The sequence below is a fragment of the Podarcis pityusensis genome (assembly GCF_964106645.2).
Source record: "Podarcis pityusensis genome assembly, chromosome: 5".
Lineage (NCBI taxonomy): Eukaryota > Metazoa > Chordata > Lepidosauria > Squamata > Lacertidae > Podarcis > Podarcis pityusensis.
Window position 1 is genome coordinate 95,935,977 of NC_138032.1, and position 13,664 is coordinate 95,949,640.

Here is a 13,664-nt window from a genome sequence, read left to right on the forward strand (position 1 = left end):
AATCGCAACCTAAATGATTTCGTAGTTGCTATAATCGAAAGTAACTTTAAGTTGCATTTTAAAAAACAAACAAGAAACCCACACATTTTCATTTGATCTTTGCCGGTTCAGCAGATCAGTGTTCCCATATTTTTCTCTTTCTCTGGCTTGACTTATAAGTTATTATATTCACTAGGTATCACTGTGATGTTCAGTGAAACTTTAGAAGACAACCAAGCACAGTGCACTACAGCAGCAGAACAGACTGACTTTGGTTTTCTGCCCGTTGTGAAGTATGAAGGCGTTGCCAGGGGGTAATTCAATGGAGTGAGATCTATGCACACAGAATTGTTTTGCCTCTGTGGGAATTGCATCAGGCTCTGTGTGCGGCATCCCACATAAAGTTTCAGGGAAAGATTTTCAGAAGAATTTTGTATCTTTGAAAGAAGTGAGAGAGGGGGAGAAAAGGAAGCAGCAAAAGCCAGCTTGCCATGCATTTCTTGAAAAGTGAGTAAACTTTTGGAAGTAGAGCTAAAGAAGTCGATGAGTTCAGATTACTCTTGCAACAAGGCCTTCACAGAAAAACTCAAACGGAAGTCAAACTGCAAAACTCCAGCACTATAGTTATCTTTTAATAAAAATGCAAGAGTGCACAAAATTAGGAAAGTGAAAATTAGACACCTTGTTCTTCTATTACCTAATACCAAATCAAATCCGTTTATTGTGAGGACCATGCCTGTACACAAGCATTAACACAACAATAGTTAAAAAAATATTAAAATTCATTACATACTACGCCAACAAAACCTTCATCCCACAAAATAGAAAGAGAGGGAAAACAAGCAACGAGTTAAACAGACGATGAAGGGGTCTTTACATTGTCATCCATAAATCTTTCCCTGGCTTTCATGGCCTTCATCACAAAAACCGCTACCACATGGGTAATACGTGGGTTTGCATCAACTAACAAAAATTTTACTCTATCTTCAGGATTGGTTATAGAGTTGGGTATAATTTGCAGCAATGCGTCTCTAAAGCCCGAGTAGATGGGGCAATAGAGGAGGTAATGTGTAAGATCCTCTTTAATTTTCATAAGGCAAGGGCATAAACGATGTTCTACTGGGGTTTTTGTGAATCTACCGGTCAGATATGCAGTTGGCAGTGTTTGAAACCGTGCCATAGTGAAAGCTCTCCGAAGGGTGGGATCAGTGATCTCCACCAAGTAGTTGGCACAGATTTTGACTGCTTTTACTCGGGGAAACCAGTAGGAAAACCCAGAGTTTTTTATCTTTGTGGAGTCCAAAAAGGCGTCTTTTTCAAAGATCCATTCCCGAACTTTATCAGGGCTCCACAATTTAAGGGTATTAAACTCAGGTAGATTGTATCTGGATAGGATATCTAGTAGGTTTTTATGCCAAGTAGTATTATTTTGTAATGATACAAAGGCTTGTTTAGCCAATAAGGTGTTCGGGGCATCTGTGAGGTTGGTGAAAAAACGCAGGAATCTTAAGTGGGCCCTGGCAGACACAGAAGGTAATCCTACTTCCACTCTTAGGAGAGCTGCCGGAGTACTCTGAGGGAGGCCTAGAATTCTTCTGAGGTAAAAATTTTGGAAGATTTCGAGCCGTTCTAACAGCTTCTGATTCCATCCCCAGAGTTCTACTCCATATAGCATCTGGGGAATCACTTTTCCAACAAAAGCTTTTAGTGCCGGGATCACCAGTTGCCCTCCCCTCGAATAAAAAAAGCTGAGCAGAGCACCGATTGTCCTACGTGTTAGAAGGGCTACAGTCTTGAAGTGGGCAAGCCAGCTAGATGTAGCTTGGAAAGTGATACCAAGATATTTAAAAAAAAGACACTGTTCAATTTTGTGTTCATCTAGAGACCATCTAAATGTGTGGCGAGCTCTAGTAAATACCACAATTTTTGTTTTGTCATAATTTATCTTTAGAGAGTTTTGGGAACAATAAGCTGCGAGCCCCTCCAGCATGCTATGTAGGCCCCTTCGAGTAAGTGCCATGACAGCCATGTCATCAGCATATAGTAATATATTCAGGTGTTTGCCTTCCAGGGCAGGAGCTGATGACTTATACTTTGCCATATGTTGAACAATGTCATTTATATAGAAATTAAAGAGGAACGGCGCTAACAAACAGCCCTGTTTAACCCCTTTCCCCAGTGGCAGTGGGTCAGTATAGTTGCCTGACATCCCAGTTCTGATTTTAACTGTGGTGTCTGAATGTAACTCTCTAAGTATTTTGAGAAGTCGTCTATCAATATCTGTTTCATATAGTTTTTGCCATAATTTGTCCCTACAGATTGAATCAAAAGCGGATGTAAGATCTACAAAAGCCACAAAAAGTTTGCTCTTATGTACCTTTGTATACTTATCTATCATTGTCTGTAGTACCAAACAATGGCCTGTTGTACTATGGCCCTTTCTAAACCCTGCCTGTTCCGGATTAAGCAGGTTAGAGTGGTCAGCCCAGTCAACCAGTTTATTTAGCAGGTAGCGAGTATAAAGTTTATACACAATGTCCAGGAGACTTATGGGGCGATAGTTTGAGGGGTCTTGGGGGTCTCCCTTCTTATAGATGGGGGCTACCAGGCTCAGTTTCCAGTTTTCTGGGATTTTGCATATATCATTTATTACCGTAAAAAGTTGGGCCAAAATAGCAGCCCACCACTGGGCATTTAGTTTAAACACCTCAGGAGGAATCATATCCTCACCGGGAGCTTTGCCATTCTTGAGTGTTTTAATTAGCTGTAAACATTCTGATTCGGTAACAGGATCCCAGCCCATTAATAGATCGTTTTTAAGAGGAGGGAACTGGCTCGGTTTAGCAATGTTTGGAGCTGTATATAGCCGGGAAAAATGTTGGTACCATAAGTTAGATGAAATACTGTTGGTTACAATTTTCCCTTTGGGTGAAACTCCCTGAGCAATTATTTCCCAGAACTTTTTGTCGTCCCGCAATTTGATCGCTTTGTCAAGTGCCTCCCATTGTTCCTTTCTGTAGAGGGATTTCTTAAATTTTAGAGTATTTTTATAATGAGAACGCCACCTGTGCAGGTTTTCCAATGAGGACAGGGTCCCTTCCTGTTTTACCTTATTTTGTAATTTCCTAAGCAAAGATCTTAGATTCCTACAGTCTTTGTCGAACCAGGCCCTCGAGTTGTTTTGTTTTTTGGGAGGGTTGGAATTCGTGAGTAGTGGGAAGAGCGACTCTGAGACCTGCTGAAATGTTGAAAAGGGGTCAGAAATAGATGAGATACACTGGTCTCTCAAGGCCAGTAAGTCTGATGAATGCAGGTGTAGTTTGATTTTAGATTCCAGGTCGCTGTTCCATTTACGCCTACGAAGGGCCAGAGTTGGAGGTGGGTCTGCACAGTGATTGTGGTATTGCGGATCCTCCAAACCACGGGGAATTAGTGAAATTGATATAGGAAGATGATCACTCTCAGTTCTATTGAAAGTCCTGAAGCCCTGTGACCTCTCCAAGAGTTTTGGGGAGACCAGGATATAATCAATAACGCTCGCACCTCTAGGTCCAAGGAAAGAAAAGAAACCCCCTGACCTGTCCATATGGGTACCATGCAAATTATACAAATTATGTTTGAAGGCAGTCTCCATTAATGTAATGCCTGCCTTATTCAAGACCTTATCGTCAGAGGACCAGGGAATAAACCAATCTGCCTCTGGCAGGAACTGAGATTTAGAGCAGTACGTATTAATGTCATTTCCTATCCTGGCGTTGAAATCACCTGCCAGCAGGATATCCATGCCAGGGAGTTCTAGTTCAGCCTTCTCCAAACATAGCTCTAAATCTTCCCAGATTTGTGACGACTGGGGAGGGGTGCCTATGGGAGGGATATATATATTAAAGCAAAGGAAATCTCCTCCTTCACTGCTAGAAATAAGTAAGATTTGTAAATTGTTACTCTTCACCCACTGCTGTTGCCGGGCCTTGCACTTTAGCTTGGTAGAAACAAAAGTGACTAAACCACCACTAGGTCGGCCTCGGGAATTTGGTTTTATCGCAGGGGTAGCAAAGGCTTCGTATCCCTGTAAAGAGGGGACATGGAGATCTAGACACCATGTCTCCTGTAGACATAAAATCTGAAATTTTGTAAGGAAATCCAGAAGGTCGACGTCACCCTGCTTAGATAGCCATCCCGCCACATTCCAGGATAGAATGTGGAAATAGGGTGATGGTGGAAATAGTGGCAGTCAATCTCTTTTCCGGTGGTTTGAGGCTCCTGAGCTGGGCTCCTCCTCTATCTGCCCTGCTTGGTGGTTCCAGGTTTGAGGTCGCTGGTCCCTAGATAGGTGTGATAGCTTTAACTGGGGGGCCAATAGGTTGATTTGGCCCAGAGGATCTTCGATGACACCGTTACAAATATCATGTTGTTCAGCTGATGTATCATGATGTTCAGCTGGTTTTCGCTGAGCAAGGGTTTTGCCGACCCGTATAGGCTGTACAGGTAGCAGGTCGACAGCTGCATCTTGCGTCGGTACTGCTAGCGGGTCAAAATTTGACAAAAGCTGTGGATCTTGATTGCGTATTGGGCTTAGAATAATGGAAGCCTCCAATTCCGGCATCGAGGCATATGAGGACGAGAGCATTTCAGACTGGTCTTGCTTGGGTAGTCCAATGCCAGGCTCGTTGCACGTAGAGACCAGGGTACCAAGCGGGGGGTGTAGGAAATCAATTAAGTCATTTGCGGGCAGGCTTGCCACTCCCTGTGGGGTAATAGATCCCGGCTCCATTCCCCCGTCTATTTGTTCTTTATGGCGCACAGGCCCAGCATCAACACCGACAGCACCTATCCTGGTGCATAGCGGTGTACGGGTCAGATTGGTGAATACCCTTGTAAAATAGATGTACCATTTTCTTGTGCGGTTTCTTAATTTTAGAATCTTTGCAACGAAATGGGCAGATCTAAAGTTAATAACCATACGTCTCATATAAGGTCCAGAAGGCAGCCATGAGATGTCCACGATATCTACGGGGCGTAATGTCTGCCCCAGCAGTTGGGTCAGGGAATTTGTGACCGAATGTTTATCCGCCCATTTGTTATAATTCAAGGGGTGGTTTCCCACCAGTACTGCAAGTTTGCTGTTCTGGAGTTGCAGACTTGAGTTTTGTACTTGGTTGGGCAGGCATCTCACTTGTTTTTGTGCAAGGTTGGCCTGCACACTTGGGCAGGGGTGAGCGGAGTTTGCAATATTGTTAAGCTGAGGAAGTGGGGGGGGGCAACTGAACAAGCCAAAGACTTTTTCAAGCTTCTTTTCGATCCCATCCAGCCTTTTATATAAGTTGGTGATGGTATGTGTTATCAACTCAGTCTGGCAGATTAGCAGTTCCAGTGCCTCTCGGTCCTTGTTTAACTGGGCTGGTGACTGGGATAATTCAGGTGAAGTTTTTTGCAGGGACTCAAGAGTCTGTTCCATCTGTTCCTTCATACACAGGCTCGAGGCTAGTTGTGGGCCATCCACAATGCCGGCAGGCTCCTCATGAGTAGTACTGGGAGCAAGGACCTCATAGCTGTTTGCTGTGGGGAAGTTTCTACAGATCTCATTTAGGTCATTGTCAGGCAAGAAATCCCTGATATTTGTCTGTTTTTTGGCAGTGCTCGTAGCTTCATTGGAATGCTGCCTGCGGCGTTTCTTCCCTCTCATGTCGGCAAGAAAATAGGGAGAAAATTTCTCAAAATAGCAGGGTCAGGGCAGGTTGTGCTGTTAATGAGCCCTACTCCCTTTAACAGTCTTTATCTGCCGCGTTTTCTTGCAGATTTATGGGAGAAGTAGAAATAATCTAAACCATAAAACTTCTAAAATAAACGCCTTAAGGCATCTTAGAGCCCTTAGAACCCGTCAAAGCAGATAATAAAAATATAGCTTTACCGAGCATAAGACAAGGCTGCCGCTCACGTCGCCATCTTGGAAGGTAAACGGCGTTTTTTTCATTACTAATTTAAAAATAAACAAGCTTTGATAAAAGGAGAATTACCTTGGCAGGTTCGTTCATCTGTTAGTAGCTTATACCCCTTCTGGCAGCTGCATTCAAAGCTACCCACAGTGTTCCGGCAGAAGTGGTCACAGCCACCATTGTTTACCAGACATTCATCTATATCTGTTAGAAACAAGAGAGAAAGAAACTGAGCCAAAAATCAGTAATATACCTTCTTCCTGGGGGGTGGGGGAGGTAGAAAAGTAATATTTTGCCTGTTCCCACAAAAATCTGAACTTAGATTATCACTGGAACTATACTTGCCCACAATGCTACTAGGATGAAGGAGGGGGAAAGTTTTAAAGAATATTAACTGGCTATGAAATTAGCTGTGTGAACTTCTTCATCAACATAACTATGGCAAAATGAGGGGGGGAATATTGAGGAAAACAGCTGTAGAAAAACTGAATTGCTGTTCAGCAATCATATTCCACCCTGTAAGTTCATAAATTCAGTGCCTGACAAATGTTACATAATGATTTTTTAAAAATTCAATTAATGTATACTTGTAGCATCTGTGAAGATAGAATCTTAAAAAAATTTAAATGGTATAATTACTTTTCTTTATCTTTCTCTCTACCTGAACAAACTTAACTTGGAGGCCTTAGTCTTCATTGTCATTTCAATCTCAATATACCCAAGACCACACCTCTGTCTCCACACCCTCTACTCTCTTAATTTTTTAGCAGTTATCACCATCCACTTTGCTCAACTGGTGTGTGGCCTTGCCTTTATCCACTCTCCACCCCCAGTCCTTTGCCAAGTCAATCTTGCAAAAATACATCCCTTACCCTCTGTCCTGCCAGCAAAAACCACTGGTTCCTTCCATAGTTCTCTCTTCCCTAGATTACTGCACTCTTCTCCTCTTGGGTCTTCCTACTGTCTCACCTTGATCCCCTCAAATCTATTTAGCACTCTTCTGCTCAATCCTTTCACTAATCCCATCTCCATGATCAACTTGCATCCCTTTTAATATGCTTACACTGGCTCCCTACGTAATACCAGACCGTTGTTCTTATCTTCAAAATCCTCTGTAGCCTTGCAGCCTTCGTCTCTCTTCTCTTATATCCCTATATAACCCTAAACCTTGACCAGTTCTACCATCCCCAGCCACCCAAAGTTCTCCTGCTTCTGCAAAGACACCACCCTTTCTCCCCTGTATTCCTAGAACTGCTTCCCAGAACACCTCCATGACGCTATCAGCACTTTTGCTTCTTCCCCACAACCAGTCTACTGTTTCCAAGAAGCCTTTGGAACAAACCTTAGGCACTACAACTGCAACTAAACTTGCAACATATAATAGCACATATAATAGAACAATAGTATATAATTCTTTCTTCTTCCCCCTAATTTGTTGTTTCCTCTGTGTCAAACTTTAGACTGGAAGCTTCATAAGGCAGTGACCTGTCTTATTCTACGCAACGTACCACATATACTGATAGGCACTGCAATCCCTATTCCGATCTTTTAAAACACATAAAATGCTAGCAATGAGAAAAGAATAGTGTAAGTTTTATTTGCTCTTGGCTTTATAAAATGCTTCATCATAGCCGCAGTCAAATAAAAGAGACAGCCTTCCACATACAATTCAATAACCTGTAAGAAACTCCTTTTCTGACAGCATTCAGCAACTGGTGGTTGCCGTCTCAGTGCTATGATGCCAACAACATATTAATATTTGTGCAATTCTTCTGATCTCCCTTTTACAGCTGGAAACAGAGGTGTTTTTTTCTTATCATATGAAGGAAATAAGGTGCAATAAATGTTTATACAGAGCCTAGATTGCAAACAGGCATTGTCTATAAAGAGAACTATTTGCAAAATAAGATCAAAGCATACAGTTCCAAACTGACTATGTTTGCCACAGCTGCACTAGCTCAACATGCATGCAATCTAGTCACACAACACTTCTTTCTGGTGTCACTTTTGAATTTAGAAAATATCCAGGAAGATTTGGAGGAGATTGCATCAGTTTCAAAATGTTTAGCAAAAGGATGGGCCATAGTTGAAAGCACACAATTCCAGTTATACTGTATTATAAACAGTCTAGTTCAGCATTTATAATTGCAAATATGAGCAGTTCAATATTTCTGGCAGATAATTGTTTAGACATTAGTAAAGCAAAAAGTTTTAACATAATTTTAAAAATGTTATAAGAAAGAAAACTTGTGTTGTCCAAACCACCAAAGTATCTGAATTTCCCCCTCCTTTATTGGTCTATGCCACTGTAAAACTATGTAAACATAGATATCACCTTCTCCTTTATGGACTCCTCTGCACAACGAAGTAAACAACTGGTGATCTGCTATAGCAGCTTTGGTTGAAGTTAGGCTTCACAGAATCATAGAATTGTAGAGTTGGAAGGGATGTTGAGGATCATTTAGTCCATCCCCCTGCAATGCAGGAATTTGCAGCTGTCCCATACAGGGATTGAACCAGCAACCTTGGTGTTATCAGAAGATTGGTTGAGGTCAGGTTGCCTTGCAAAAGGGGAATGCCCTTCATCACTGGTGACACACACTTTGGAATCTGCTCCCTAGAAAGGGCTGCTCTGCTATGGACCTTACAATAGGCATCATTTTTCTAGAAGATGCTGACTGACCTGATTTTAGATGGCCTTACCTGTCTAATTATTTGCTTGAGATTGCAATTTGTTTGATAAGGTGTTTGTACTGTTTTAATATATGTTTGGTGACATGTGTATTTTTATTTGATTGTTTTGCAAATTGACCTCTTACAGTACCACTGTCCTGGATTTCTTTCCTGGGTTTTAGCTACTTTTCTGTGTCTTGTATGTTGTAGTCACATTTTTTGTATCACACCTGCTTTAAACTTGTGTGGTGAGCTGTTCTGAAGGTCCAAATGACTTCTGTGTCAGGATATTTTTCAAAACAAATAAATGAAAACAAGAAAACCTAGTACCACAAATATTTATTCATTTATTCCACTTATAACCTGCTCTTCCACCCAAAGGTTCCAGGGCAGTCAGTACAAAAGAGAATTCAATACAAATATACTGAAATATAAAACATACACTATTACATAAAACCATAGGACCAATATAAAAAAACAGCAACCCAGCAGTAGAAGAGACCAATTTTCACTTCAGCCTTCCCCAAATGCCTGAAGGAAAAGTTATGTCTTAAGCTGACGCTGAAAATTAATTAAGGAGTGGGACAACTGTGTCTCCAAAGGGAATGAGTTCTGCACCTAACAGAGAAATCCTTCTTCTGAGCTGTCACACTATGAATTATCGTTATTGATGGAATTACAAGCAGGGCCTCTCCCATGGATCTAAAAGCACAAGTCAGCAGATAATGGGAGGGGTGCCCCTTTACACAGTAAGAACACCACCTTAAATTGGGCCCATTAGCAAATGGGCAGCCATTGCAGAGCCTTCAGGACTGGTGCCACATGATCCAAATTTGCAGTGCCAGTCACTAATCTGGCTGCCATGTTCTGCACTAGCAATAGCTTCCAAACTATCTTCAAGGGCGGTTCCACAAACAGCACGCTGCAGGTCTAAATTAGAAGTCACCAGAGCATGTACTACTGTGGCTACATTAATCGGGTCTGGCAAAGTCCATAGCCCATAGAATAATGTGACTTTTTAGATGTCTCCAAAATCAAATGGCTAGGGAGACTTATCTGTAACTGGACTGAATTCAATTTTTAATTATGAAGGGATGGATTCTGTTGCATCTTTTTTTACAGTCCTGTGTAGTCCCGCCATGGGTAATCAAATGGATAATACATGTAATAAGGCAAAAATGAAAAACAGTAAAAAGGTCAGTTCCTGGTCATGGTCATTTGTGTGCTGGCAAAGTCTTCATGCAATGATACGCAATTTTACAAATGAAACACTCTTGTAAAAAATCCAATGGGGTAGATTGATGTAGTTTTGGAGCAGTTGATTTTCTTAACATTTCCTTTACATTTCCAACATTTATTGCTTACCTTATACATTTTAGCCAATTTAACAGGTGTAATATACAGTTGATTTCCATGTGCACAAGCAAATGTGTATCTGAATGTTCATTTGCACCTGCATGTTTACCCTTTTATGGTTAAGGTTTTAACCTGTTCTGAGTTTCAAGGGGTAGGATCAAATCTCAGGACAAGTGGCCCGAATCACAGGGCAGGCTATTTTCTGCTTGGCTTGATAAGAACTTTGGCCACATCCCATGCCCAGCAGGCTAACAACCCTGAAGAACTAGGCACAGCTGACTTCCGCCTGCTAAGTGCTGAGTCTGCAGAAACACATTCCCACAGCAAGATGTCTCCATGACTACGCAAGACGTGTCCACAGTTGCAACTGCAAGTCCAGTTATGCCGAGCAGGCCTAAACTCGAGATAAGGGTCAGTGAATACCTGTCTTGAAGCCAAGTGGAAGAACCTGATTCAAGCATGCCTTGATCACATGCTTTCCTGGCCAACAGTGACACAGAAGTTCATGTGTCTCTGTGTTTGCTACAATATACAAAGTATAAATGCTTTGGACCTGCTTTGTCTGGGGCTTGTTCCTTCTGGAGTGATCCATAACAGGACTCTGGACTGCAGCCAGAATAAACTCTTCTTTTACCTTTCCACCTGCTGTATCTGGTTTTATTGGCTGGGATGGGACAACGTTTGGATTTTTGTTCTAATAACATGTTGATGATACACCCTTCCACTGCACCTGAGGGCAGCAGGCTAATTTATGGGAAACAGGTCAAGGGGCACACACTGTTGTTCAGCATCTTTCTGCTGCTTCCTGTCCTTTGGCATTTGCCTCATTTTGCCTAATGATATGACTGGCCCTGGTCCACTGTAGAGCAATCCAAACCCCTTTTGTATTGGCCTGTAGGGTTAGACTGGGTGGGGGAGCCAACCAAGATGACCAAGGGTCTGGAAACCAAGCCTTATGAGGAACAGTTGAGGGAGTTGGGTTATGTTTAGCCTGGTAAAGAGGAGACAGGAAATATGATAGCCATCTTCAAACATCTAAAGGGCTGTCATATGGAGCAAGCTTGTTTTCTCCTCCTCCAAAGGCTAGGACTTGAACCAATGGATTCACGTTACAAGAAATGAGATTCTAACTAAGCATCAGACAGAACCTTCTTGTCAGGAGTGCATGCAGGAGCCAGGCCCTGTGACCGGTAAAGCTTCGCAGGACTGGGGCTTTCCTAAGTTTGTTCTGAAGAGGCAAGGTGCAGCCGCACAGGTGAGGCCGACTGGTAACTCACAGCACCTGGTGGCAAGAGCCAGGAAGGGATATAAAGTCAGCATTTCCCTTTGGCTCCTTGTCACAGCAACACGCTTCCTGCCTTGCTGTGTTTGGCTTCTTGACTCCTTGCTTTCTGATCCTCATACCCTTGGCTCCTTGACTCCTGTTTTCCTGACCCTCGGACCCTTGGCTTCCTGACTCCTGGCTTCTGGACTCCTGTTCCTGCTCCCACCCTGCCATCTTGCCCCCGGTCCCAACGTCCTCAGCCAGGACCTCAACCGCCCGTAAACCGGACCGTGACGCTTCTGAAAGTAAGAGCTGTCTGACAGTGGAATGGACTCCCTTGGGAGGTGGTAGACTCTCCTTCCTTGGAAGTTTTTTTAAAAAACAGGTTGGATGGCCATTTGTCATGGATACTTTAGTTGAGATTCCTGCTTTGCAAGGGGTTGAACTAGTTGTTCCCTTCCAACTCTATCAATTTACGATTTTATGATATTCGTTGGTATAAACTGACAATGTTCCATGAAAGGAATTACTAATTAGACAGCAACTGAAAAGGCTTGGATCAAAATTGTAAATGGGGCTATGTGAAACTAAGGCCTTTAGAACAGGGGGGAGGTGGAAGTTGTTAACTGCAAAAACATTCTGAGCAATATAAATAACACTACGTCTCCGTTTGCACGTATTTCTTTCCATGGCTGTAGCGAGACTGACAAGGCATGTAAAAATTATTTCACTCTATGGAGGGCAGACTGTTGCTGCATTTCACTTGAAAAGGAACAGGATCCAAGTGTATCACCTCTAACCAAGTCAATGGCCCCCATTATTTTTCTTTCCATAGCTATAAATAAAAGTCTTGTTATGAGACATGCGAAAATGAATGATCCCACAGCATGAAAGAATCTGGACCTCATTTATCTTTGTGTAGTTTGGAATCCAGTTTTATCATAGTCAAAATATAAGGTTTACTAAGTCATTGTTTTCAACATATACCTGCCCCTACAGCCATAAATTCTCATACTGGCAAAAGGCAGAAAACCAGTTCTTAGGTCTTGTTCACAAACACATATTCATCACTGGATTACAAAAACAGATTACTTGTGTGTGAATGGCCCTTCACAGATGACACACCAGAACTAAAGCTTTCATTTCAAGTATTCATGGAAGTGTGAGTCACATGAATGTGTGAACCAGTCCCTTATTTCATTCATATATACGAGCTGAGATCGTTTTGTCCCCCTTGTGACTATATGAAGTTACAAGAATATTGTTATTGCCTGACAAGCGTACATAAGTAAATAATGCCATGTAAATAATCATAAATCATAAAGCTCTTAAGATGAGGGTGATGAGGAGACAAAGACAACAGGCTGGTAGCAAGAAGGATAGGGAAGTTTAACAGGGGAAGGTGAACAAGTTAGACATACATTAACTTTAGGAATACATTTTGTTGTATGCATAACGCTTTGAAAATGTGTGTATTGCAAAGTTGGAGGAATGTTGGCGGCAAAAAAAAAGGGGGGTTCTGAAATGCAGGGCTGGCTTATGCCTCAGATAATACTCTATTGTTTCAGAAGCTTTAAACAGGCGAACATAAAACCTAGGTGTCTTAAGATAAGTTGCATGGCTGCACATTGACAAGAAGGAAGCGACAGTTCTTTTTTTTCCGTTTTAATGCCATGCCAGGAAGATTTGCTCAGTGTAATTGATGACATGGGTTCTCAAATGTCTGGGAGGACCTGGTTTGCATCAGACTTGTGTATGTGTGCTTGGTGCATGGGGGTGTGCAAATTCATGCACAAGTCCTATAAAGTGTTCCAAGTCTGCAAAGAAATGCTAAGGAAGACATCATACATTATGGATTTTTCAGGATCACTACTCACATTAAAGTGGTGCCTTTTCAGTCTTTTGTTCAAATAAATGCACACTTAATTTACAGCCCTGGCAACTAAGGATAGAAATAAATTTTACATGTACTTCCACAATATTTTTTTGAGGGAAATGTTTTGTTTTTATAACATGGAGTCACAGAAACGGTGATTTGCCAGGGGTACAATAGGGGCTTATTTAACCTTTCCCCACGGAAAATCACTCTAAGCTGTTTTTACTACCTCTCAGGACAAGATATCACAACTCACACATTTTCCTCTATGGGGGTAAAAGCAGCTGAAAGGGGAGTGATTCTCAACAAGCCACATGCAACTACGTAAGAGGAGAGTTCTACCAAAGCACTGTGCCACGGAGCTGGGGGTTAAAGAGCGATTTGTCAGTATAGGAGTGATAACCAATGATGGCAGCAAGTCTGTCCCATCACACAGAAAGCAGGGGGGGGGGAGGGCATGCAGCTGAGGAGTGCTAAACCTTACTCCCTAGTTTGGCTCCACAAAGACCACACAGATAAAACTCTATTAAAGCCTCTGTTGCAGTTTATGTGGGAGTGTGTATGGTTAAAGGGCCAATTGTCT

General features: G+C 42.2%; 1 protein-coding gene across 6 annotated transcripts in view; it reads right to left on the reverse strand.

The window, feature by feature from the left end:
* The window catches only part of SCUBE1 (signal peptide, CUB domain and EGF like domain containing 1), a 202,310-nt gene that overhangs the window by 35,739 nt on the left and 152,907 nt on the right, over positions 1-13,664 (reverse strand). For all 6 annotated transcript variants that reach the window (XM_081005449.1, XM_081005448.1, XM_081005447.1 and 3 more), the window contains one exon: positions 5,994-6,116. In XM_081005449.1, the coding sequence (XP_080861575.1) occupies positions 5,994-6,116 (123 nt within the window). The remainder of the gene's footprint in view (positions 1-5,993; positions 6,117-13,664) is intronic.